At 40.4% G+C, this 22,535-nt stretch overlaps 4 protein-coding genes across 9 annotated transcripts; all 4 read right to left on the bottom strand.

The window, feature by feature from the left end:
* Positions 1-524: 524 nt before the first annotated feature.
* Positions 525-4,517, bottom strand: LOC125196117. 6 transcript variants are annotated; one of them, XR_007171833.1, is made up of 4 exons: positions 2,436-4,517; positions 1,273-1,350; positions 1,074-1,117; positions 525-864 (listed from the first exon to the last, which is right to left on the bottom strand). XR_007171833.1 is itself a non-coding variant. In XM_048094494.1 (4 exons), the coding sequence occupies exons 1-2, from the start codon at positions 3,527-3,529 to the stop codon at positions 2,716-2,718; spliced, it is 741 nt and encodes a 246-aa protein (XP_047950451.1). In that variant the 5' UTR covers positions 3,530-4,517; the 3' UTR covers positions 525-1,117; positions 1,273-1,350; positions 2,436-2,715. The 6 variants fall into 6 exon arrangements, 4 of the variants coding, with proteins under 4 accessions (XP_047950451.1, XP_047950452.1, XP_047950450.1 ...); XR_007171832.1 differs by having other exon boundaries at positions 1,074-1,108; positions 2,436-4,515; XM_048094494.1 differs by having other exon boundaries at positions 525-1,117; positions 2,436-2,813; positions 2,887-4,517.
* Positions 4,518-4,953: 436 nt separating this feature from the next.
* LOC125194965 (eukaryotic translation initiation factor 4B3-like) lies at positions 4,954-7,433 on the bottom strand. Its single transcript, XM_048093177.1, has 2 exons — positions 6,226-7,433; positions 4,954-5,296 (listed from the first exon to the last, which is right to left on the bottom strand). The coding sequence occupies exons 1-2, from the start codon at positions 7,353-7,355 to the stop codon at positions 5,212-5,214; spliced, it is 1,215 nt and encodes a 404-aa protein (XP_047949134.1). The 5' UTR covers positions 7,356-7,433; the 3' UTR covers positions 4,954-5,211.
* A 2,481-nt stretch (positions 7,434-9,914) lies between these two features.
* Positions 9,915-10,526, bottom strand: LOC125194944. Its single transcript, XM_048093157.1, has one exon. The coding sequence runs from the start codon at positions 10,524-10,526 to the stop codon at positions 9,915-9,917; it is 612 nt and encodes a 203-aa protein (XP_047949114.1).
* Positions 10,527-14,583: 4,057 nt separating this feature from the next.
* On the bottom strand, positions 14,584-15,150 carry LOC125194943. The gene has a single exon (XM_048093156.1). The coding sequence runs from the start codon at positions 15,148-15,150 to the stop codon at positions 14,584-14,586; it is 567 nt and encodes a 188-aa protein (XP_047949113.1).
* Positions 15,151-22,535: the final 7,385 nt, after the last annotated feature.

Raw genomic sequence — 22,535 nt, 5'->3', positions numbered from 1 at the left:
GTCCACTGAGGAGTCGGGCATAGTCCGCCAAATCCTGGAATTGAATGAGAATGTGTTTAGCATAGGGCATGTGTGGTTCACCATTTACCATTTCTTAAGAAATGGTGTTGGGCAAGAAATGGTAAATCATTTCTCTAGTTACAAAAACTAATGTCCTTGTTTGGTTTCCCATTTAGCATTTCTTAATGATTTGGTATATGATGTTTGGTTTCCCATTTTGCATAAGTGAGATATGGAAAAGACATTTTTGCCCATGAAATTTTTATATGTTTACAATTTTATCCTCCAAAACCTAATTCATGATAATTAATTTTTCACCTATAATCACTAAGACATGAGTCCATATTTTAAGATAGAAAAAAGTGACAAGAGTGACAATAATCAATCAACATAGTGACAAGCCATTTATCTTTAGTAGAAAATAAACAGACATTTTTATTTCAGTGAAAAATCATGGCCAAAGTGTGGATCAGTTATAATGAAGGAGAGATCTCATGGCCAAAGTGTGGATCAGTTATAATGAAGGGGAGATCTAACAGAGTTTTGATCATAAATGGAGTATCCCATCGACATTGATTATGAAGAAAAAAGCAAAATCCAAATTACACATGGAATCTGGAGATAGTGAGAAAAAAATAAAATAAAATTCTGGGATGTTACAGAAAAATGAAAAAAAAAACAAACTCAAACATCATCTCAGCATAGCTTTTACTGGAATGAAGAGAAATTGCGTCTGAACAGGTGAGACAGGCCGCCGGTAGGGTTTTGGAGCTACGGCAAAGCGGTGGCGTTCACTCTGAGGTGCTTGAGTAGAGCATTTCTCACCGCCATTTCGATCGCGGAGATGTGGAGATTGAGAGAAAACTATAGTGACAAGCCATTTTCAGCATAATCATGTATTGATTTATTGCAAACTCATACACAAACAAATAATAATACAAGGAAATGTACAGACTTACGATGCAAGAGAAACAGTCAACTATATCCCATGTATTTGGTTTTGTAACATCATATTAAATATCATCCACCGCATAAAAAGCATGAGTTTGGAAAATTAGAGAAGAATGCATTACCTAGCAGTTTTTGAAGGTAACAAGCAGCTATAAACCTGCACAAACTGATGTTCTCATCTTGGCTAATTCATTGATGTTTACGCACAGACACACATATTGGAATATACATTCATAAAATGTGGACCTTAACTTTGCATTTTGATCGTAGTTATATTAAGCTCGGCTCTAGACATTGGTTAGTGCGGAGTGGGGGTGTTACCTCTACATTTGTTTCATCCAGCAGATCCATTATAAATGGAATCTCCTCTAACTCCACCTTCTTTAGGCCCTTCAAATGCTGTTCAGATGCATATTAGAAGGATCATTTGCTTCATAAGTTAGTGAATTAAGACACAGGTGATGATTAAGGTTTTCATTAGTAAAAAAAGATGATCTAAACAATTATACAAAGAGTTTTGTACTAGTTGTTTACAATAATCTCAACTGGCTACTTGTAAAGTTTATTTAACCGGATTTTAGTAGGATTCTGTCTTTGTAGATGTGTACAATTAATACACTATCATATGATATGAGGAGTAATTTACATTTTATTTTGCATTCCTCTATTAACACGAATTTCACATTCTTATTTACTAATAAGTATTACAGGTTACTAGCAGATTTCTTTAACAATATCTTTCTCTTTGTTCAAACAAAAAAGAAATGGAAATCAGCTGCTTTTCTTGCATGGTAAAAGTTTGCAAACCATCAACATAGAAATAGAAAACTATGACAATCATTTGCTTAACTAGATTTGAATCTTCGTATATCAAGTACATTAGAACATGTACAAAACTTGGAACACAATAAAATAATCAAAATCAGATATACAGCTTCCAAAACCCAAAAAGAAGAAAAGGAATGAGCATGACATCTAAAGTCGATAGGTTTGATTAATTAAAAGATCAAGTCCATCAATTCATATAGTTAGAGAAGATAATTTACAGCAGATCAAATATACCTGGACAAAAGGAGTAATCCATAAAAGAATGAAATTTCAAGATTTAATTGGTGAAACCATAAAAACTGGACTAATAATTCAAGATATCAATAACCTGATACTCCTTTATTCACGACAATTCGCACAAAAGAATGAAAATTTCGATCAATTTAATTTGTTTAACATTGAATCCGTCTTCATCATATTGCCCACATAAACTATGAAACAACAAAAATTGGAAAAATACACATTCACACAAGTTGGACAAAGAAGAGAGTGCAAATTCATGTAACTATGGTTCTCCAAAATTTCACAAAAATTTCAACAGATCAAAATAATTGATTCCAATAATTCATGTAACAAGGGCATTAATCCATTGCTGAAAAAGCTAATACAATTTTGGGTGCCCGTTCATATCGGAAGCTAATTCAGAAAAAGCTTACCTCGTCGACTGAAAATGGCCGCCCTTGCCGGAATTAGTGAGCTTTCTCCTTGGGTCAGTCTTCTTCGACGCGAAGAAGGAAGAGGAGCGAAAATCTTGTCAATTCGAATTCTTGGGAAAGAAAAATTGGAAGGTTGGGGTTAATTGGGGAAATTTCCAATCAATGTGCCATTTCTCTAGGGGGAGTTACGGTAAATGAGGTGAGGAGGTGAGTTACGGTTTCTGAAGAAAAGGGGCTGTTTCGCCGGGCCTTGGCCCAAAAGTCGGGCCATCAAGTTACGCTAACAGACGAACCAAACATCAGTTAAACTTAGAAATGGCCCAGTTAGGCTCCCTAACTGACCAACCAAACGCCCCCTTAATGTATTTCCAAGATCAACTACCATAGAACTTGATATTGTCAAGAGCCTTTTGAATTTGGTGTGATGCAGGAATAGAATGTGAAAACTTACCAACAATTGCGTGCCCGACTAGTTTCTGAATTTCGACCCCGGAGAAATAGATGGCAGGAATCCCAATTGAGAGGGTTGCTTTCCCGATGTTCTGGATTTTCTCCGGCTCGAAGACTTGCGGCCCAGTTAGGTCAGATTTCCCTCGGAGCAAGTCAGCCATGGTCTTTGGCTTGCTAGAGTTTCCCGACGCCTCCTCATGTCCTTTGGGTTGCCTGGGGTCTATCAAATTTGTGCTAGGTCTCTCCCCAGCCGTGCTTGGGCTTCCGGCAATCAAGCTATTCCGATAAGCAGGCCCTTCCGTCTTCTTCCGGGGCCCAGCCACCGCCGGTCTCGGGTTTGGCATGGCCTTCTCGAAGGCATCCCGTAGCTTCAGCGTAATACCTCGTTCGAGGGGAGGGAACTCATCAAACGGTGGGACAAATGCAGCCGAGGGGGGCGGCAAAAGGGTGGCAGCCGCCGGAGTAGGCATATGCAAGGTCTCTTCATTCGAGTGGCCAGCTTCCGGTTGAATGGAGGTGAGGAGGGGCTTAGCAGCCGTGAAATCTAGCATCTCCCCCGAGTCAAGATTAGCAATCTGGAGTAGGGTGTCCTTTTTTGGCACCATTGGAGCCTCAACGGCTAGGTCCACACGTGACTCATTCATGTGGCAAAGCAACAAGGGACTTTTGGAAAGTTGATTTAGATCTATGTCTATTTTGATCAAAGTTAACCTTCTCACCTTTCAAGGCTCCTTTTGTCCCATCTAACACCACGTCCTTTGTGCTAGAGTGCCCCAGCCGGCAATATTCTTCAACAACGACGGCCATCTCGTCGGCGACGTCGGAACAGCCGGAGTCCGATAGCTTTTCAGGTGTGGCGGTGGGGATATAGCAGATGACTCTCATTTCTCGCTCTAGTTCAGTAGGGGAGATATCGGATTTTCCCGGTAAGAGGCTATTCGTCTCTCCGGCTTGGTGGCTCGCCAGGTGATTTTCTTCCTCGCGCACGAAAGCTTCAGTTGCAGGGGTGTTGCCGGATCCAAAGTCCAGCCTTTTGCAGACTTGTTTATCCTCCGGAAGGGGAGAAGCATCAAACCGTTTTCGACCATCCCCTTTGGTAGATGGCGCCGGGGTATCTTCCCTCTGCTTGAATCGGGCTCCAGAAGCCTTAGAAGGCATTTTCTTTCGCACCGGAAGACCATCGGATGTTCCGATGTGAGTAAGTTCAGACCGTCCGAGGAATCCCGAGCCTGGTCGGGGCGGTCTTGAGGGCTGTTGTTCATTGGGGCCGACATGCTCGGCAGACCAGGCTGGGTCACCGTGGCCTTAGGGCAGCTTCGGCCTCGAAAGATTCTTGAGGTTCGGGAGATGGAGTTGGTGTCGTGAGGGTGTTGGGAGTCAGGGCCTACCGTGGAGCCATGGTGGGAGGAGCGGCAGATTGGAGGGTGGAGGGTGTGGTGGCCGGCGACGGTGGGGCAGTCACCGGATGTCCATGGTGGGTAGAGAGAATTTTAGAGAGAGAAAGGGAGATATATATATTCAAATATGACAATTCTTTCTTTCCATTCAACCAAATAATCTGCACCCTCCCACTAATATTTGGCTCAAGTCGACCTGACACAGATTTTAAAAAATATAATTGAAAGTGGGTTGAAAAAGTTAATGTAATATAGGTTCTACTTTTATATACTCAGTTTGTCCTAATAAAATTAATAAAATATGAAATGTTTTTTTTTATGATTGTTCTATTAAAAATGAAATGTTTTCTTTTTTGTATTTTCTCATTTAAAATATAACGTTTTCTAAAATGAAAATAACACCATCTCTTCTACTTATCCTTCTCTTACTCTACTCTCTTTTTATTAACTCACAAAACACACCTGCATAAAATCTCATACCAGAAACTAAATGTTTCATTTTTATTGAATCAAACGGAGTATTATTTTTATAATAAAATGTAAGTAGAATAAAAAAAGTAAGTAGGATCGAAGACAAATCGAACTTGAGTCACACCAATTCCTTCTGCAACAATTGACAGCATAATGCCCTAAAAGCTTCAAATCAAAGGAATATTAACAAACAATTTTGGTGGCAGAACGAACAATTGTATTTCCCACACAAATAAATAAAAAGTCCATGGTCGACAAGTGCAAACTAGCCAGAGAGGCTATAACAAAATTCCACGCCATAATTCTCTCCCAAAAATTTTGCTATATATTGTGCGATGCAAAACAGAAGAAAAAAAATAAATATGAAACAAAAATCTATCAGCTCGGTAGATGCATTTTTAAGCAACATCAATACTCCTATTCTCTTTTGTTTTCTCAAAGCTCACACTCCCTTAGCGTCAGGCCTGTGCCTCTCCCCCTTCAGCCTCTTCAACGTGTCCATTTTCGGATTTCTCAGGATGCCCGTTGGCAGACTCATCAGTACTTCAAGATAAACGAGTGTAGGATAGGTCAGTGATGGTATCAATTACAAAATATTCAGGGATGTTAAAGATGCAGAAATAAACAAGACAAATACCTAAAACTGATTCACGTTTCCATAATCCTATCCATATTTCACAATAGCTCACACAAATAACTCGTCCTTTAATCCCCACAAGTGAAGAGTGGCAACGAGTCTATACATGGAGTAATACGTATTGCACAGTAGCTATTCTCACCAAAGTCACTCTCTAAATCCATTTTATCTAAAACTATTCAACAACAAAGTCGAACCCAGCAGAGAAATTTTGCGCAAAAGCTAACTAATGAATTACATAATACTATATGTTGTCAACATAATCCAACTTTAAAGAGAAAATAGTCAAATTATAGTCACTGAAAATCCCCCAAAGCTAGGAATGCAGTAGAAACTAGCCACAATTAGTGTGGTGTTCAGAAATTCCCTCTAATAAGGCCCGGAGAGGGCTTGGTGGTTAACTATCCGAGTTTTTGTAGATGTAGACCTGGCCAGTGTGCATCAACCCACCAAAAGCTCCACAGCTAACTTACAAATTCAGGAAATATATGTGCATATCATCTGTACAGATGCATACTTGCAATAAAACTACATGCAGTTGCAGGTGATACTATAACTACAAAGATACTACTTTAACTAATAAGAAGATCTAGAATACCATAGGTAGTGTAATTCACAACTAGATATATTAAACACATTATCATTACAGCTTAAAGAGGTCTTCAGAAAACATAGAGAGACTCGGAGATTACCAACAACATAAAACTCATAACACTTATGCACAATTATCCAATCCAAATATCACAAGAGGCAAAGCATTCAAAAAATTCAAGCATGTCAAAAAAATTTCAAAATTCTCGATAACTCGTGTAGTTTTATAGCCTAATTGACGGACCTCTGGGGGTAGAAATCAGCAGATTCTGGCTTTCTCCAAGCCCTCTCAGTCTTCTCTTCCTGTCGCCTCTCTCTCCCACTCCAAAAGTTCTTCCTAGGAGGATCCAGTCCATCAGAAACCACCTCCTTAATCTTGGTAGACTCGAGCTTTTCGTCAATCTCCTTCCAATCTTGGCCCTTCTCCTTCAACACCTCCTCTCTCGGCCTCGCCTCACCAAATGGATTGCTCCCTTTTGGCCTCACGGTGACAGCAATCTCAGCCTTAAGCTTCTCTGGAGCAGCAATCTCAATCACTGGCAGTGTTCTAGGCTGTAAATTCAATCTAGGCCTACTACCAGCACTCATATCCTCTCGTCTTCTACCCCAGCTCTCTGAATCCGCCCCTTCCGGACCCCCTCTCCTCTCCCTCAAACTATCGAACGCACCACCAACCATCCTAGTCCCTTCCTCTCCTCTTCTCTTCACCCAACTTCCTGAATCCGCGCCGCCGTTGCTTGATTCCAATCCAAAGCTTCCCCTTCGCTCATACCTCCTAGGCTCAGAAGGGGCAAAACTCTTATTCGACGCCCAATTATCAACCTCGTCCGCTCGCGATTGCGAATCGGCGAAGAAACCCCCTCTTTCCCCTCTATCCCTCCTCTCAAACCCACTACTAGCAGGAGACCTCTTCCCCGTCGCCCAATTATCAGTCTCATCAGCCCTAGACGGCGCCAATTCATGATTCGACTCTCGATTGAAACTCCCCTGGCGCCGGGGCTGCTCATCCCTCATCCCGCCGCCATAGGATCTGAATCCCCCTCCTAGCTTGTTCCGATCGAGCTCCTCCGCCGTTCGCTCACGCGGACCGGTTGGGAGAGCCATCAGCTCGTCGGTCGTCAATCCCTTCGCCTGGAACGCCGCCGGCTTAGCCGCGCTGTAGGTCGTGAATTCCTGGAGCGAGAGAACCTGCTTCTTCTTCTTCTTAGTCTTTGCCGCCGCCAGAGACGGGAATTCCGCCGTCTCGGAGTGGCCATTGGTCGCCGCTGCCGCCGTATCTTCCTTCTGTTGCTGGAGGAGCTCCGTCTCGTTCTCCTCCGCGTCCAGGGCCCACGCGCCTGGTTTCGCCCACGCCGTCTTCACCGTCGCCGCCATGATTGCTGCTTCTCAATTTCTCTCTACGGTTTATTTCTGTGTGTTTTGATAGGTGCGTTAGTGTGTGTGGCGATAGGTTTTGTGGGGATATTTGCGTCTATTGCAAGCCAAGGCCAATCAATTATAAACATGACACGTAGGTCTTGGAGATTGTGATCGTACGGCGGTAATCCGTTTGAACTGAAGAATTCGTATCCGAATGGGATTTGTATATGCGATGCAGGGCTGAGATTAGGTGTAGTTTTGGAGTTGGGGATTTTTTATTATGTAACTGAACTTTTTGATATCAATTAAGTTAAAATTTAGGCAATGAAACTATAAGAAATCCAATAAAATAAAATAATCAATTTTTGATTAGCTGGCGTTTGTGTTACAGTTGACGAGAGTTGTTTCCACATTAGTGGCGAGTGAGTCATTTCTCCTTTTAGTAGAATATTTTCTCTCTTACTTTATTATCTATTTATTTTATTCTCTCTTTATTTTTCTATTTTTATATTTTCTCTCTTACTTTATTATCCATTTACTTTATTCTCTCTTTACTTCTCTATTTTTATTTCTCTCTACTTTAACTATTTAAATATCAATTCCTTAAATCTCGTGCTCAAAAGATGTGTTTCGCTTATCTTGGAACAGATAGAGTATAACTTTTATTTCTCTCTTATTTTACTCTCTCTACTTTAACTATTTAAATATCAATTTGACGGCCTCTAGGTTTTCCCACACTCTTTCGAGTGTTGTGACGGTTTTCGTATGTGAATTGGAGTGTATCCAATCAGGAAGAGATTCCCGACCTAGCTGAGTCATTGGTACGATAACCGGGACCTGGCCTCAAACAAGTTTCCTCAACCCACTTCTACTAATTAGTATAATGGAGGTAAGGGTCGAATCCCACGAGGATGGACACGTTTTGACAACTGCGGTGACTTTCCTGGGTGTTTTGGTTAGCTACCACGCTTGGGTTGAGATTTTACCTAGACGGGAAATAAAGGTGGTACTCTACTTGACTAGTAGGCATGAAAATAACAAACATGTGGGAGTGCTCGTGAAAGTAGGGGACAAGGTGTCTCGAGAGACATATGGAAAGTAGACGATTACTAAAAGAGGAAAATTAGACAACAAGGTATATCTCGAGAAAATTTGGGGGCTCTCACACAAGATCTGGATAGTACATCCGAAAAGTAGGGAACAAAAGCAAAAGTAACTTAAAAGTAAAAGTGGTCCAATAAAGTTGATTTTGACGTTTTCTTCCTCACCAAGTATTGACAAAAATCATATGAACACAGACACCATAACTAAAACTTCAGATTCATAAATTCAAACTCAAGATCCATCGATTAAAATGCTTAAACTTAAATTAAACGGTAAAACTGCAACTTTTACTTTTACTGACTGACATGCAAGGTAGTAATCACGGCGCAGAAAAGAAACTCATGCACGAAAACCAATTCTTCTCAAAAGATGAAGAATTCTTGGAGAAAAGTAGAAGAAAATTGAGAGAGTGGGAGAGAGGGGAGGGACGTGAGTTGGGGGTGTGGGGCGGTTTTTTTTGTGATCTAGGGTTTAGGTTTTGCCTCTTATTTATAGAGTGCAAGATATAATCCCATAATTAAATAATTAAAAGATTTGAGGAGATATGGGAGGAGTAGTTGGCGTGATTTTAGAGAGAAAATAGGGGAATTCGAATTTTAGGCTATTTAATTAGCCTATGATTTAATTTAGATATTTCACGGAGTAGAATAAAATATCACTGAGCAGAATAAAAATAATAATCCTCCCCAAATAATGTGAAATAGGCGTTAATATTGATTCTCCATATGGAATCAATTTTTAAATATTAATTAAAATAAGATATGGCAAGATCTCCTTAGATATGGTAAGATATGCTAGGATATTTGAATTTATTCATGGGAGAGAATAAATAAGGGATCAAATAATATAATAAAATAATCCCTTCTCCCATAAATAGGAGATTTTCGAAAATCTCCTTAGAATGAACACAAGGGTCGAAATTTTCATGGAATAATTATCCAATAATCGGACTTTGGATTTAATTTGGATAATTATCACAAGTAAATAATTAAATCCAAGAAAAATATGATTTCTTTCCAATAAATAGGGATGGTCGAAAATTCCAATTAAATAATAAAGATGCTCCTATTTAATCTCACTCATCCCGTAGGAATAATTTACCACAATATTATTTCACACCGCATCAAATTATAATCACGTCACAAAATCCACCATTCTAATTTCACCTCCTCGTCATATTTTCAACGACCTTGACCATTCCACGGCCACGTCATATTTTCCACAATATTGACTATTCAATAGCCACGTCATATAATCAACAAGTTTGACTATTCAACTCAATCTCAACTCCAAATCGCAATTAGGTCACAAAGGTACATGCAATTAAATCACTCATCAACTAATCCACATACTTCATAGCATTAAAAGCATTTAATGCGAAAATTTTATGTCTCGAAAATTAGGGTTCGAAAAAGTGGGATATTACATCCTACCACTCTTAAAAGAAATTCGTCCCGAAATTTGGTACCTTCATAGGAAAAGTTCCGGGTACAGTTCCATCATCTTATCCTCGAGCTCCCACGTGGCTTCCTCGTATTCGTGGTTTCTCCAAAGTACGTTTACACTGGCAATGGATTTGTTCCTCAAGATTTGAACCTTACGGTCCAAGATCATCTGGGATCGCTCCTCGTAATTCAAATCCGAATTCAAGGCAACTTCCTCATAGTAAATCACGCGCTTCGGGTCGAACACGTATTTCCGCAACTGCGACACTTGAAAGACATTGTGTACGTTCCCAAGGCTCGGCGGTAGCGCCAATCGATAGGCTACTTCTTCAAGAATTTCATAAGGTCCGATAAAACGCGGTTTCAACTTTCCTTTAACACCAAAACGCGTTATCCCTTTCGACGGATCCACCTTGAGAAAAACCTTATCGCCGGCTTGAAATTGTAAGTCGATCCGTCGGACGTCAGCGTAAGACTTTTGTCTGTCCTGGGCTTCCTTCATTCTCACACGAATTCGTCGAACAATTTCAATCATCTCCTCAACTGCATCGGGTCCAAGTACCCTTCGCTCGCCAACTTCATCCCAGTAGAGCGGTGATCTACACTTTCTTCCGTATAGTGCTTCATACGGCGCCATGTTAATCGTTGCTTGGAAGCTGTTGTTGTAAGCAAATTCAATCAGCGGTAGTGCGGTCTCCCAACTTCCGCCTCGGTCGAGCACCACGGCTCTTAACATATCATCGAGAGTTTGTATCGTCCTCTCGGAATGCCCATCGGACTGCGGGTGAAACGTCGTGCTAAAGTTTAATCGTGTTCCAAGCTCGCGCTATAGACTAATCCAAAATTTTGAAGTGAACTTTTGGTCACGATCAGATGTAATCGTCACTGGGACTCCATGCAATCGCACGATTTCCTTTATGTAGATCCGAGCTAGTCTGTCCGATCCGTGGGTTATAGGAATCGGTATGAAGTGCGCACATTTGGTGAGTCGGTCTACAATCACCCAAATGGCGGTGTTTCCTTTGAGGGTCTTTGGCAAGGCCGTCACAAAATCCATGGTGATGTGCTCCCATTTCCACTCTGGTATTTCCAACGGTTGTAACCTTCCGTACGGTCGTTGATGTAAGGCCTTCACCTGTTGGCAGGCTAAGCAACGCTCCACAAATGCCGCTGTGTCTCTCTTCATGCCATTCCACCAAAATGACTTCTTCAAGTCTTGGTAAGGGTGGCTATGACTAATTATCATAAGACTGTACATCTAGAACTAAGTTGTTAGGATCAATTTTATGAACCAAGCATAATACATATTCAATCATGATATAATCTTCCTAATTGTTGAATTTATTATTGGAACATTCAATTCAAATTATGGGTTAGGTTAGACTTAGAGCACTCACATAATGTTAATCTATTCCTCAGTCCATCTCCATTTTCCTCCTGTCACATCAGTATTTTATCATCCAGTTCATTTTCCTGCAATTATTATTTGCCCTATATGTGACATCATTAATCCAATATACTACATTATTTAGCATAATTACGTCTTAATATATTCTTATTTAGATTTTAGAAACATTTTGTGGGTGACATATGTGATGCACTATTTTTTAGCACTATAAATGTAACAGCCCGCCATTCTAGGGTATAATAAATGCGGCGACTGCTACCTAGGTAGACTTAAAAGCAACACAACATAGGCTAGGGTTCCACTTAAAGGGATTTGACCAAAATAATTAATGCACTATTAAAGCAATAAGTCAACTGCTTAATAAAGAAAGCAATGATGGATAGATATCATGGAATATGCTCAAAAGGGCAAGGGTTCAATGTAATCCAAAAATACATTATGTCTCAATATTCTAAACCAAAAGGAATAAGTTCAAACTCAAACCAATGATACTAAGTTTCATGTTTCAGCGGAAGCAACCAAGAGAAAACTGAAGACATGTATGAAGACACAACTCCACTTGATGTTTCAAACGATCATATCATTATTCAATTTATTAGCTCAACACCGCCAACCGCTCGCCATCGCTCACCCTGCACATAGGGAAAACACATGCAAGGCTGAGTATTTTAAACATACTCAGTGGACTCATGCCAAAACATTTTAATAGATATGCCGTCCTTACCATAGTGAACTCGAGTTTGCATTTATAAAAGAATATCATCGAGTATCACAAAACAATTTCATAGACTGGCCAGCCAAACAATACCTCCCATTTTCTAATCAATCAACAATTCCATAGTGCGACGAAAGTGTGGTCACACTATTCGCCCACGAGACCGGCCGACTAGCAAAGACGGCTCCCGATCCCGACTAGCCTGATAGGGTTTGCGGCCCTACTCAGACCCGAATTCGTTTTTATAGCCCTATAGCCTAATGGAGCGGACTCATAAACTAGGCATCAGGCACACAACATAATCAAAACAATCACAGGCATGGCATAACATTTTAAACCACCCTTATAACACCATAATCAATATTTTGGTAATAAAAGAGTTTAGTGAATAAAGCCCACCTCGATTCCTTAGATCACAAGTATGTTCTTCCTCTTGCTATCACACCGAGAGCGCGTGTTAACACCTTTAATTTATGTGTATCACAAGTAAGTCTCAATCATTGATTCAAAATCATGCATGTTCCCAACGTTTCCCTTTTCCCGTCGATTAGTTTTATATCATCATTCTTAAATCAAGACATGCTCATCATATAAATTTTTATTCGAACCACAACTCCAGGATCTATCATCAAAACATGTCACGCACGAGTGTCTTAAAACACACCCACCCTCACACACACTCACACACACGCACCAACGCACACGCACACACACGCGATTCATACACCCACACATATATGCATCCCATATTCATCAATTGTTTCCCCTTTCACTCAATCTAAATGCATGAGGAATCAAGAACACCGATTAATCGGTAGATGAAGAAAAGATCAATATATAAAAATACCTTTTTCGATAGAACGAACGATAGAAACAATGTAATAGCCTTGATTCTTCAAAGATTCTTGAGTTTCAACTTCAATTCTTCTCAAAAGATGAAGAATTCTTGGAGAAAAGTAGAAGAAAATTGAGAGAGAGTGGGAGAGAGGGGAGGGACGTGAGTTGGGGGTGTGGGGCGGTTTTTTTTGTGATCTAGGGTTTAGGTTTTGCCTCTTATTTATAGAGTGCAAGATATAATCCCATAATTAAATAATTAAAAGATTTGAGGAGATATGGGAGGAGTAGTTGGCGTGATTTTAGAGAGAAAATAGGGGAATTCAAATTTTAGGCTATTTAATTAGCCTATGATTTAATTTAGATATTTCACGGAGTAGAATAAAATATCACTGAGCAGAATAAAAATAATAATCCTCCCCAAATAATGTGAAATAGGCGTTAATATTGATTCTCCATAAGGAATCAATTTTTAAATATTAATAAAAATAAGATATGGCATGTCACACCACAACCCTTATGACTTATACACTTACTATAAATAAATTCAAAATTTAAAATAAACAATCCACACGTCCAGCAAATAAAACGCATATTATATAATTTCGAATACCAACATTTATCAAGTCTATATTTCAAAACATTCTAAACCGTAGTGGGACCCTCTCACCACTCTATATACTACACATTTATCTACATGCAAAAATGATGAGGAGGAGAAGGTTGCCAAAACGCGTCAGCCGCCGAACCTGATAACACGTGCAGTTCCTACGACCCACGTCAACCAAAAACTTCACTGATATCTTATTCCTGAAAAATATTAGTGGTTTATATGAGCCACAACTCAGTGTATATAAATCTTACCTTTAATTCCATATCCCAAAATCGACGCGCATATTCTTTAACCAATATATATATATATATAACAATAACCAATTAATAATAAAACAAATTCATATGCATATGCAGATGCCACTTTGTTCAACTTATTATTCTGTGACAAATCAAGCCTGGTATCTGCCCGGGATTCCATTGTATATGACCCGAAGGTCCCATTGCCTTTGTACATATATATATGACCCGAAGGTCCATTGCCATTATATAATATGACCCGGAGGTCCCATTGCCATTGTATACATATATATGACCCGAAGGTCCATTGCCATTGTATATATATGACCCGTAGGTCCATTGCCATTGATATCAGACCCAGGGAATGACTGTCACAGATCCTTTTTAATCCAATGATTCAAATAATTCCAAAACCATGTGGAAAACATATCAATTGCATCAATTACATATTTCTATCCTATTCTACCATTGATATCAAATAACACATAATCATATCAGGATCACATCATATAGTCCAATTATTCACTTTATATAAATACCTAGCAAAGAAGCACATAAGACATGTAAAATTAAAAGTGTGATTTATACACACCTGATTAAGATAGATAATCCGGTTGAGCACTTGTTCCTGTTTCTCGATCTATAGCACTTGGTCCTTCAACAAAAATAGTATCAGACTATTTTTCTTACGAAGGAGTTCACTCATCAACTAATCCACATACTTCATAGCATTAAAAGCATTTAATGCGAAAATTTTATGTCTCGAAAATTAGGGTTCGAAAAAGTGGGATATTACATCCTACCACTCTTAAAAGAAATTCATCCCGAAATTTGGTACCTTCATAGGAAAAGTTCCGGGTACAGTTCCATCATCTTATCCTCGAGCTACCACGTGGCTTCCTCGTATTCGTGGTTTCTCCAAAGTACGTTTACACTGGCAATGGATTTGTTCCTCAAGATTTGAACCTTACGGTCCAAGATCATCTGGGATCGCTCCTCGTAACTGAAATCCGAATTCAAGGCAACTTCCTCATAGTGAATCACGCGCTTCGGGTCGAACACGTATTTCCGCAACTGCGACACTTGAAACACATTGTGTACATTCCCAAGGCTCGGCGGTAGCGCCAATCGATAGGCTACTTCTTCAAGAATTTCATAAGGTCCGATAAAACGCGGTTTCAACTTTCCTTTAACAACAAAACGCGTTATCCCTTTCGACGGATCCACCTTGAGAAAAACCTTATCGCCGGCTTGAAATTGTAAGTCGATCCGTCGGACGTCAGCGTAAGACTTTTGTCTGTCCTGGGCTTCCTTCATTCTCACACGAATTCGTCGAACAATTTCAATCATCTCCTCAACTGCATCGGGTCCAAGTACCCTTCGCTCGCCAACTTCATCCCAGTAGAGCGGTGATCTACACTTTCTTCCGTATAGTGCTTCATACGGCGCCATGTTAATCGTTGCTTGGAAGCTGTTGTTGTAAGCAAATTCAATCAGCGGTAGTGCGGTCTCCCAACTTCCGCCTCGGTCGAGCACCACGGCTCTTAACATATCCTCGAGAGTTTGTATCGTCCTCTCGGATTGCCCATCGGACTGCGGGTGAAACGTCGTGCTAAAGTTTAATCGTGTTCCAAGCTCGCGCTATAGACTAATCCAAAATTTTGAAGTGAACTTTTGGTCACGATCAGACGTAATCGTCACTGGGACTCCATGCAATCGCACGATTTCCTTTATGTAGATCCGAGCTAGTCTGTCCGATCCGTGGGTTATAGGAATCGGTATGAAGTGCGCATATTTGGTGAGTCGGTCTACAATCACCCAAATGGCGGTGTTTCCTTTGAGGGTCTTTGGCAAGGCCGTCACAAAATCCATGGTGATGTGCTCCCATTTCCACTCTGGTATTTCCAACGGTTGTAACCTTCCGTACGGTCGTTGATGTAAGGCCTTCACCTGTTGGCAGGCTAAGCAACGCTCCACAAATGCCGCTGTGTCTCTCTTCATGCCATTCCACCAAAATGACTTCTTCAAGTCTTGGTAAGGGTGGCTATGACTAATTATCATAAGACTGTACATCTAGAACTAAGTTGTTAGGATCAATTTTATGAACCAAGCATAATACATATTCAATCATGATATAATCTTCCTAATTGTTGAATTTATTATTGGAACATTCAATTCAACTTATGGGTTAGGTTAGACTTAGAGCACTCACATAATGTTAATCTATTCCTCACTCCATCTCCATTTTCCTCCTGTCACATCAGTATTTTATCGTCCAGTTCATTTTCCTGCAATTATTATTTGCCCTATATGTGACATCCTTAATCCAATATACTACATTATTTAGCATAATTACGTCTTAATATATTCTTATTTATATTTTAGAAACATTTTGTGGGTGACATATGTGATGCACTATTTTTTAGCACTATAAATGTAACAGCCCGCCATTCTAGGGTATAATAAATGCGGCGACTGCTACCTAGGTAGACTTAAAAGCAACACAACATAGGCTAGGGTTCCACTTAAAGGGATTTGACCAAAATAATTAATGCACTATTAAAGCAATAAGTCAACTGCTTAATAAAGAAAGCAATGATGGATAGATATCATGGAATATGCTCAAAAGGGCAAGGGTTCAATGTAATCCAAAAATACATTATGTCTCAATATTCTAAACCAAAAGGAATAAGTTCAAACTCAAACCAATGATACTAAGTTTCATGTTTCAGCGGAAGCAACCAAGAGAAAAGTGAAAACATGTATGAAGACACAACTCCACTTAATGTTTCAAACGGTCATATCATTATTCAATTTATTAGCTCAACACCGCCAACCGCTCGTCATCGCTCAACCTGCACATAGGGAAAACACATGCAGGGCTGAGTATTTTAAACATACTCAGTGGACTCATGCCAAAACATTTTAATAGATATGCCATCCTTACCATAGTGAACTCGAGTTTGCATTTATAAAAGAATATCATCGAGTATCACAAAACAATTTCATAGACTGGCCAGCCAAACAATACCTCCCATTTTCTCATCAATCAACAATTCCATAGTGCGACGAAAGTGTGGCCACACTATTCTCCCACGAGACCGGCCGACTAGCAAGGACGGCTCCCGATCCCGACTAGCCTGATAGGTTTTGTGGCCCTACTCAGACCCGAATTCGTTTTTATAGGCCTATAGCCTAATGGAGCGGACTCACAAACTAGGCATCAGACACACAACATAATCAAAACAATCACAAGCATGTCATAACATTTTAAACCACCCTTATAACACCATAATCAATATTTTGGTAATAAAAGAGTTTAGTGAATAAATCCCACCTCGATTCCTTAGATCACAAGTATGTTCTTCCTCTTGCTATCACACCGAGAGCGCGTGTTAACACCTTTAATTTATGTGTATCACAAGTAAGTCTCAATCATTGATTCAAAATCATGCATGTTCCCAACATTTCCCTTTTCCCGTCGATTAGTTTTATATCATCATTCTTAAATCAAGACATGCTCATCATATAAATTTTTATTCGAACCACAACTCCAGGATCTATCATCAAAACATGTCACGCATGAGTGTCTTAAAACACACCCACCCTCACACACACGAACACACACGCACCAACGCACACACACACACACGCGATTCATACACCCACACATATATGCATCCCATATTCATCAATTGTTTCCCCTTTCACTCAATCTAAATGCATGAGGAATCAAGAACACCGATTAATCGCTAGATGAAGAAAAGATCAATATATAAAAATACCTTTTTCGATAGAACGAACGGTAGAAACAAAGTAATAGCCTTGATTCTTCAAAGATTCTTGAGTTTCAACTTCAATTCTTCTCAAAAGATGAAGAATTCTTGGAGAAAAGTAGAAGAAAATTGAGAGAGAGTGGGAGAGAGGGGAGGGACGTGAGTTGGGGGTGTGGGGCGGTTTTTTTTGTGATCTAGGGTTTAGGTTTTGCCTCTTATTTATAGAGTGCAAGATATAATCCCATAATTAAATAATTAAAAGATTTGAGGAGATATGGGAGGAGTAGTTGGCGTGATTTTAGAGAGAAAATAGGGGAATTCGAATTTTAGGCTATTTAATTAGCCTATGATTTAATTTAGATATTTCACGGAGTAGAATAAAATATCACTGAGCAGAATAAAAATAATAATCCTCCCCAAATAATGTGAAATAGGCGTTAATATTGATTCTCCATAAGGAATCAATTTTTAAATATTAATTAAAATAAGATATGGCAAGATCTCCTTAGATATGGTAAGATATGCTAGGATATTTGAATTTATTCATGGGAGAGAATAAATAAGGGATCAAATAATATAATAAAATAATCCCTTCTCCCATAAATAGGAGATTTTCGAAAATCTCCTTAGAATGAACACAAGGGTCGAAATTTTCATGGAATAATTATCCAATAATCGGACTTTGGATTTAATTTGGATAATTATCACAAGTAAATAATTAAATCCAAGAAAAATATGATTTCTTTCCAATAAATAGGGATGGTCGAAAATTCCAATTAAATAAAGATGCTCCTACTTAATCTCACTCATCCCGTAGGAATAATTTACCACAATATTATTTCACACCGCATCAAATTATAATCACGTCACAAAATCCACCATTCTAATTTCACCTCCTCGTCATATTTTCAACGACCTTGACCATTCCACGGCCACGTCATATTTTCCACAATATTGACTATTCAATAGCCACGTCATATAATCAACAAGTTTGACTATTCAACTCAATCTCAACTCCAAATCGCAATTAGGTCACAAAGGTACATGAAGTGGGTTTGTAAAGGGGAAACTCCGGAAACGCCTCCCCGCAGTGTTTCCCCCAATCCCCAAAAGCTCCCTACGCGAATGGGGGTTTAACCTGATATGGCCAAGGTAGGCCGGGTTCAATGGGCCATCTTTTTTAAGACCCCCCGGCATGGGGTTTTCCAACTATGGGGCAAACTTGTTTAGCAATGTATTAGAGGGCCCCTTTGTTATGCAATGGAATCCGGCTGGTTTCTTTTGTTATTGGGGGACTACCTCTCGAGATCTCGACAAGCGATTCTTGGGAGAAAGAAATGGTGTTCAAAAATATTCAGCCCGAAACGCTAGGGTCAAATTTTGGGGAATGGTGGGGATGGGGGGGCCAACTGATGCTAAGGGCAAAGGTTCGAGACCCCTTCCTGGTAGGAATTACAAGGCTTGTGACTAATAACTTCAAAATGAGGGGTGGGATCCGGGTTTGTTTTTAACCCCCATAAAATCGAAAATCGGTTTTTTGGGAAATTTCCCCTTCAATTTTTCTCGGGTTCGATATTCCCATTGGGAGAAGTTTCATGCAATCGTAGGTGAGTTCTCTCACTCTAAACCATCCGCTTTTAAGTAGAAAAGGGGGTTTGGGGGATGAGATTTTCGAGAATATTCATGGAGCTACATAAATCAAAAAACATTCTCATTCGGTTCTCCACTCATACCTAACCACTACACTCTTGTCCTACGTGAAGAACAAACAAAAGAAATAATTCAATTCACTAGTACTCCCAGCCATCACCTAAACTAGACACAGACCTAATTTGATGAAGAAAAACAACGACGAACTAAACCTAAAACTAACATTCTCGGCTATCTTCTACCACCCCCTGGATCAGGCATCCTTGCGCTTAACTTCCGCCTGCTATTTCCTTCAAGGTTCCATAGACCTCTCCACCTAATCTGTCATCTTCTCCGAAATGTTGTTTGTTTTTTGCTCAATGTCTCTAGGCTTGTTCGGCATTTTTTGTGGTAAGGTTTCACGGCTAGTTTAAGTGTGTTCTAGCAAGTTCAACTCACTTTTTCATGGTTGTGTTGGGCTTCGGCTGCTATTCATTACTCTCCTTCTGTGGCTTCCTCTTATTTTTTTCTCTTTTTTGCCATATTTTTACATTTTTTGATAATTTTCAGTTCCATCTTTATTTTGGGAATCGTCTTTCCAGTTTCCCAAGTTTGTGGAAGCTCTGCAACTCGAAAATGTTTATCCGAAGCCCCACAAGCTCAAGATTGCAACTAGCTCATGCATGGTTAACCCATGGCAGGATGACTGGTAACTTTTGATTAGCCGTCTGTTCGGTATGCAAGAGCATGTTTCTTTTCCGATCTGGATCTGGTTGTTTTGGGATTTTCAATCTTATCAGCTGAGAGAAAGGGTCAACTTTGCGACGGAGCAACTGAGCTAAGTGGTGAGCCTCCTCGTGATAAGGCTAGTGAAACTCTGAGGTAGATCGGTATAAATAAAATGGAAACGGTTGTAAAGTAAATCAATCGGTTGAAATTCACCCTAACTGTCTCTTGTGTTCTCTCTAAAGCGTTAGTAGGGGTTGATGAATTGTCGAATGTCAGACATTTCGTTCTCCATACACACATGTTCTCACTAAAAACAAATATCATTCAAGCTACACAAGATATCTTTAGACCCAGCTTACTAAAAAACAAGTCGATGACAGATAACTTAAACGACAAATATTTAACACTCAGACGTGAATTCGCCTCCCCCTTGCGCCCTTTGCCTTTCTATTTCCCTCTATCTCCCCTCTGACTATCACATCTATCTTCCACAAATTTCAGTCATTTCTCCAGATGTTATGTTCGATCGTCTCTGCTCGATCAGTCTCCGACAGGTTAGGCTAGGCTATTCAGTGGCTTCCTTGTGGCTTCGCCACCCTTATTCCTTCTTTCTCCTTTTTTTGTGGTCAAGTATTTTTGACCATTTTCTTCGATATTTATTTCTTTTCTAGTAGCTTTGCCACCCTTATTCCTTTTTATATTTTTTTGCTTCCTGACTTCTAAGGTTCTAGTGGCGAGACTCACTCCCCTCTTGCCCAAAGTCGTCTCTCCGAACCAAAGTGGGTTTGTTAAGGGAAGGCTCCTCAACGACAACGCCTCCTCGCGCAGAGATGTTCCACGAACTCCCAAATGCTCCCTACGCTGAATGGGGCTCTTAACCTCGATATGGCGAAGCATATGGCCGGGTTCAATGGGCCTTCTTGGTTAAGACCCTCGCTGCATGGGATTTCCGAACTATGGGTCAAACTTGTTGAGCAATGTATTAGCGAGTGCTGCTCCTCGGTTATCGTCAATGGAAGTCCAGCTGGTTTCTTTTGTTATGGGGCCGGACTACCTCTCGAGATCTCTTGACAAGCTGATTCTTGGGAGAAAGGAAATGGTGTTCAAAACTACCCTTCATTGCCCGACAATCAGCCGGCTCGACACCTGAGCTGAATGGTGGGATGCAGGGCCATACCTCGCGGATGCATAAGGGCAATGGTTCGAGACCTCCTCGGTGGTAGGAATTACAAGGCTTCGTGACTAATAACTTCAAAATGAGGGATAGGGATCCGGTTAGTTTTAACCGATAAAATCAGGAAAATCGGTATTCTTGGTGAAAGTTCGGGGCTCCCTTCAATCTATTTCTCGGGTTCAGATACTTCCTACCTTGCGGAGAAGCTTGGTCATGCAATCGTAGGTGAGTTCTCTCACTCTAAACCATCCGCGTTTCAAGTGGAAAAGGGCGTTGCAGGGGATGAGATTTGTCGGAGCATATTCATGGAGCAACATAAATGCAAAACACATTCTCATTCAGTTCTCTCACTCTATACCATCTCTCACACTTACCACATGCTTGTCCTCAAGCGTGAAGAACAAACAAAAAGAAATAATTCGAATTCTAGCCGGTTACTCCCCCGACCGACTCTACCTAAACTAGACACAAGACTCTAGACTTTGAAGCAAAGAAAAACAAACAGTGACGAACACACATAGACACATATAAAAACACTTAAAACACATAGAACAGCTATATTCTCAACCATCCCTCCCCTTGGGATCGGTGCAATCCGGCCTTGGACACTTAAACTTCAGCCGCCCCCTTTTCCTTCCCTTCGTATGTCCGCTCATCAAGACAACCCAGCTCTTGGCCAAACACTAGAATCACTCAGTCACTCATTCCTCACCGAGATGTTAGGACGTTTTTCTCTCAATGCGTCGATGCTTCGGACTCGATCTCACGCGCAGCTCCCGAAGGTCTCTAAGGCTTGTAACGGGGGCTATTGGTTTGTAGTGTTTGGGGTGGAGGTTCCTAAGGCTCTAAGGTTCAAAAACTAACTACTTTATTCGATGTGGGGAACGTGTGCATTTGGGCTTCCGGCTAGTGCTTAAATTTCTTATATTAGTCTCCAACCGATCGTGGCTTCCTTGTGGCTTCGCCACCCTTATTCCTTCTTTCTCCTTTTTTTTGTGGTCAAGTATTTTTGACCATTTTCTTCGATATTTATTTCTTTTCTAGTAGCTTTGCCACCCTTATTCCTTTTTATATTTTTTTGGACCGGAAATTTTTCCCGATCGATTTTCTCCATGCTTCTGACTTCTAAGGTTCTAGTGGCGAGACTACTCCCCTCTTCCCCAAAGTAATCTCCCCCAACCAAAGTGGGTTTGTCAAAGGGAGGCTCCTCAATGACAACGCCCTATTGGCGCAAGAAATGTTCCACGAACTCCCCAAATGATCCCCTACGCGAATGGGGCTCTTAACCTCGATATGGACAAGGCATATGACCGGGTTCAATGGGCCTTCTTGGTTAAGACCTCCGCTGCATGGGATTTCCGAACTATGGGTCAAACTTGTTGAGCAATGTATTAGCAGGTCGCTCTCGGTTATCGTCAATGGAAGTCCGCTGGTTTCTTTTGTTATTGCGGCGGACTACCTCTCGAGATCTCTTGACAAGCGATTCTTGGGAGAAAGGAAATGGTGTTCAAAACTCATTCCTCACCAGA

Source organism: Salvia hispanica, chromosome 6 (genome assembly GCF_023119035.1).
Source record: "Salvia hispanica cultivar TCC Black 2014 chromosome 6, UniMelb_Shisp_WGS_1.0, whole genome shotgun sequence".
In the NCBI taxonomy this organism is placed as follows: Eukaryota; Viridiplantae; Streptophyta; class Magnoliopsida; order Lamiales; family Lamiaceae; genus Salvia; species Salvia hispanica.
Note: the sequence above shows the minus strand (reverse complement) of the source record. Positions and strands in the feature narration are given on the sequence as shown.

What these genes read in the sequence shown, in the direction of transcription:
- LOC125196117 (XM_048094494.1), bottom strand. Translation starts at nt 3,529, where the DNA reads ATGAATGAGTCACGTGTGGACCTAGCCGTTGAGGCTCCAATGGTGCCA. An exon ending in AGTCGGGCACGCAATTGTTG is followed by an intron (nt 2,814 to 2,886) that starts GTAAGTTTTCAC and finishes GTTCTATGGTAG; the next exon opens with TTGATCTTGGAAATACATTA.
- LOC125194965 (XM_048093177.1), bottom strand. Translation starts at nt 7,355, where the DNA reads ATGGCGGCGACGGTGAAGACGGCGTGGGCGAAACCAGGCGCGTGGGCC. An exon ending in GCTGATTTCTACCCCCAGAG is followed by an intron (nt 5,297 to 6,225) that starts GTCCGTCAATTA and finishes TTTATCTTGAAG; the next exon opens with TACTGATGAGTCTGCCAACG.
- LOC125194943 (XM_048093156.1), bottom strand. Translation starts at nt 15,150, where the DNA reads ATGGCGCCGTATGAAGCACTATACGGAAGAAAGTGTAGATCACCGCTC.
- LOC125194944 (XM_048093157.1), bottom strand. Translation starts at nt 10,526, where the DNA reads ATGGCGCCGTATGAAGCACTATACGGAAGAAAGTGTAGATCACCGCTC.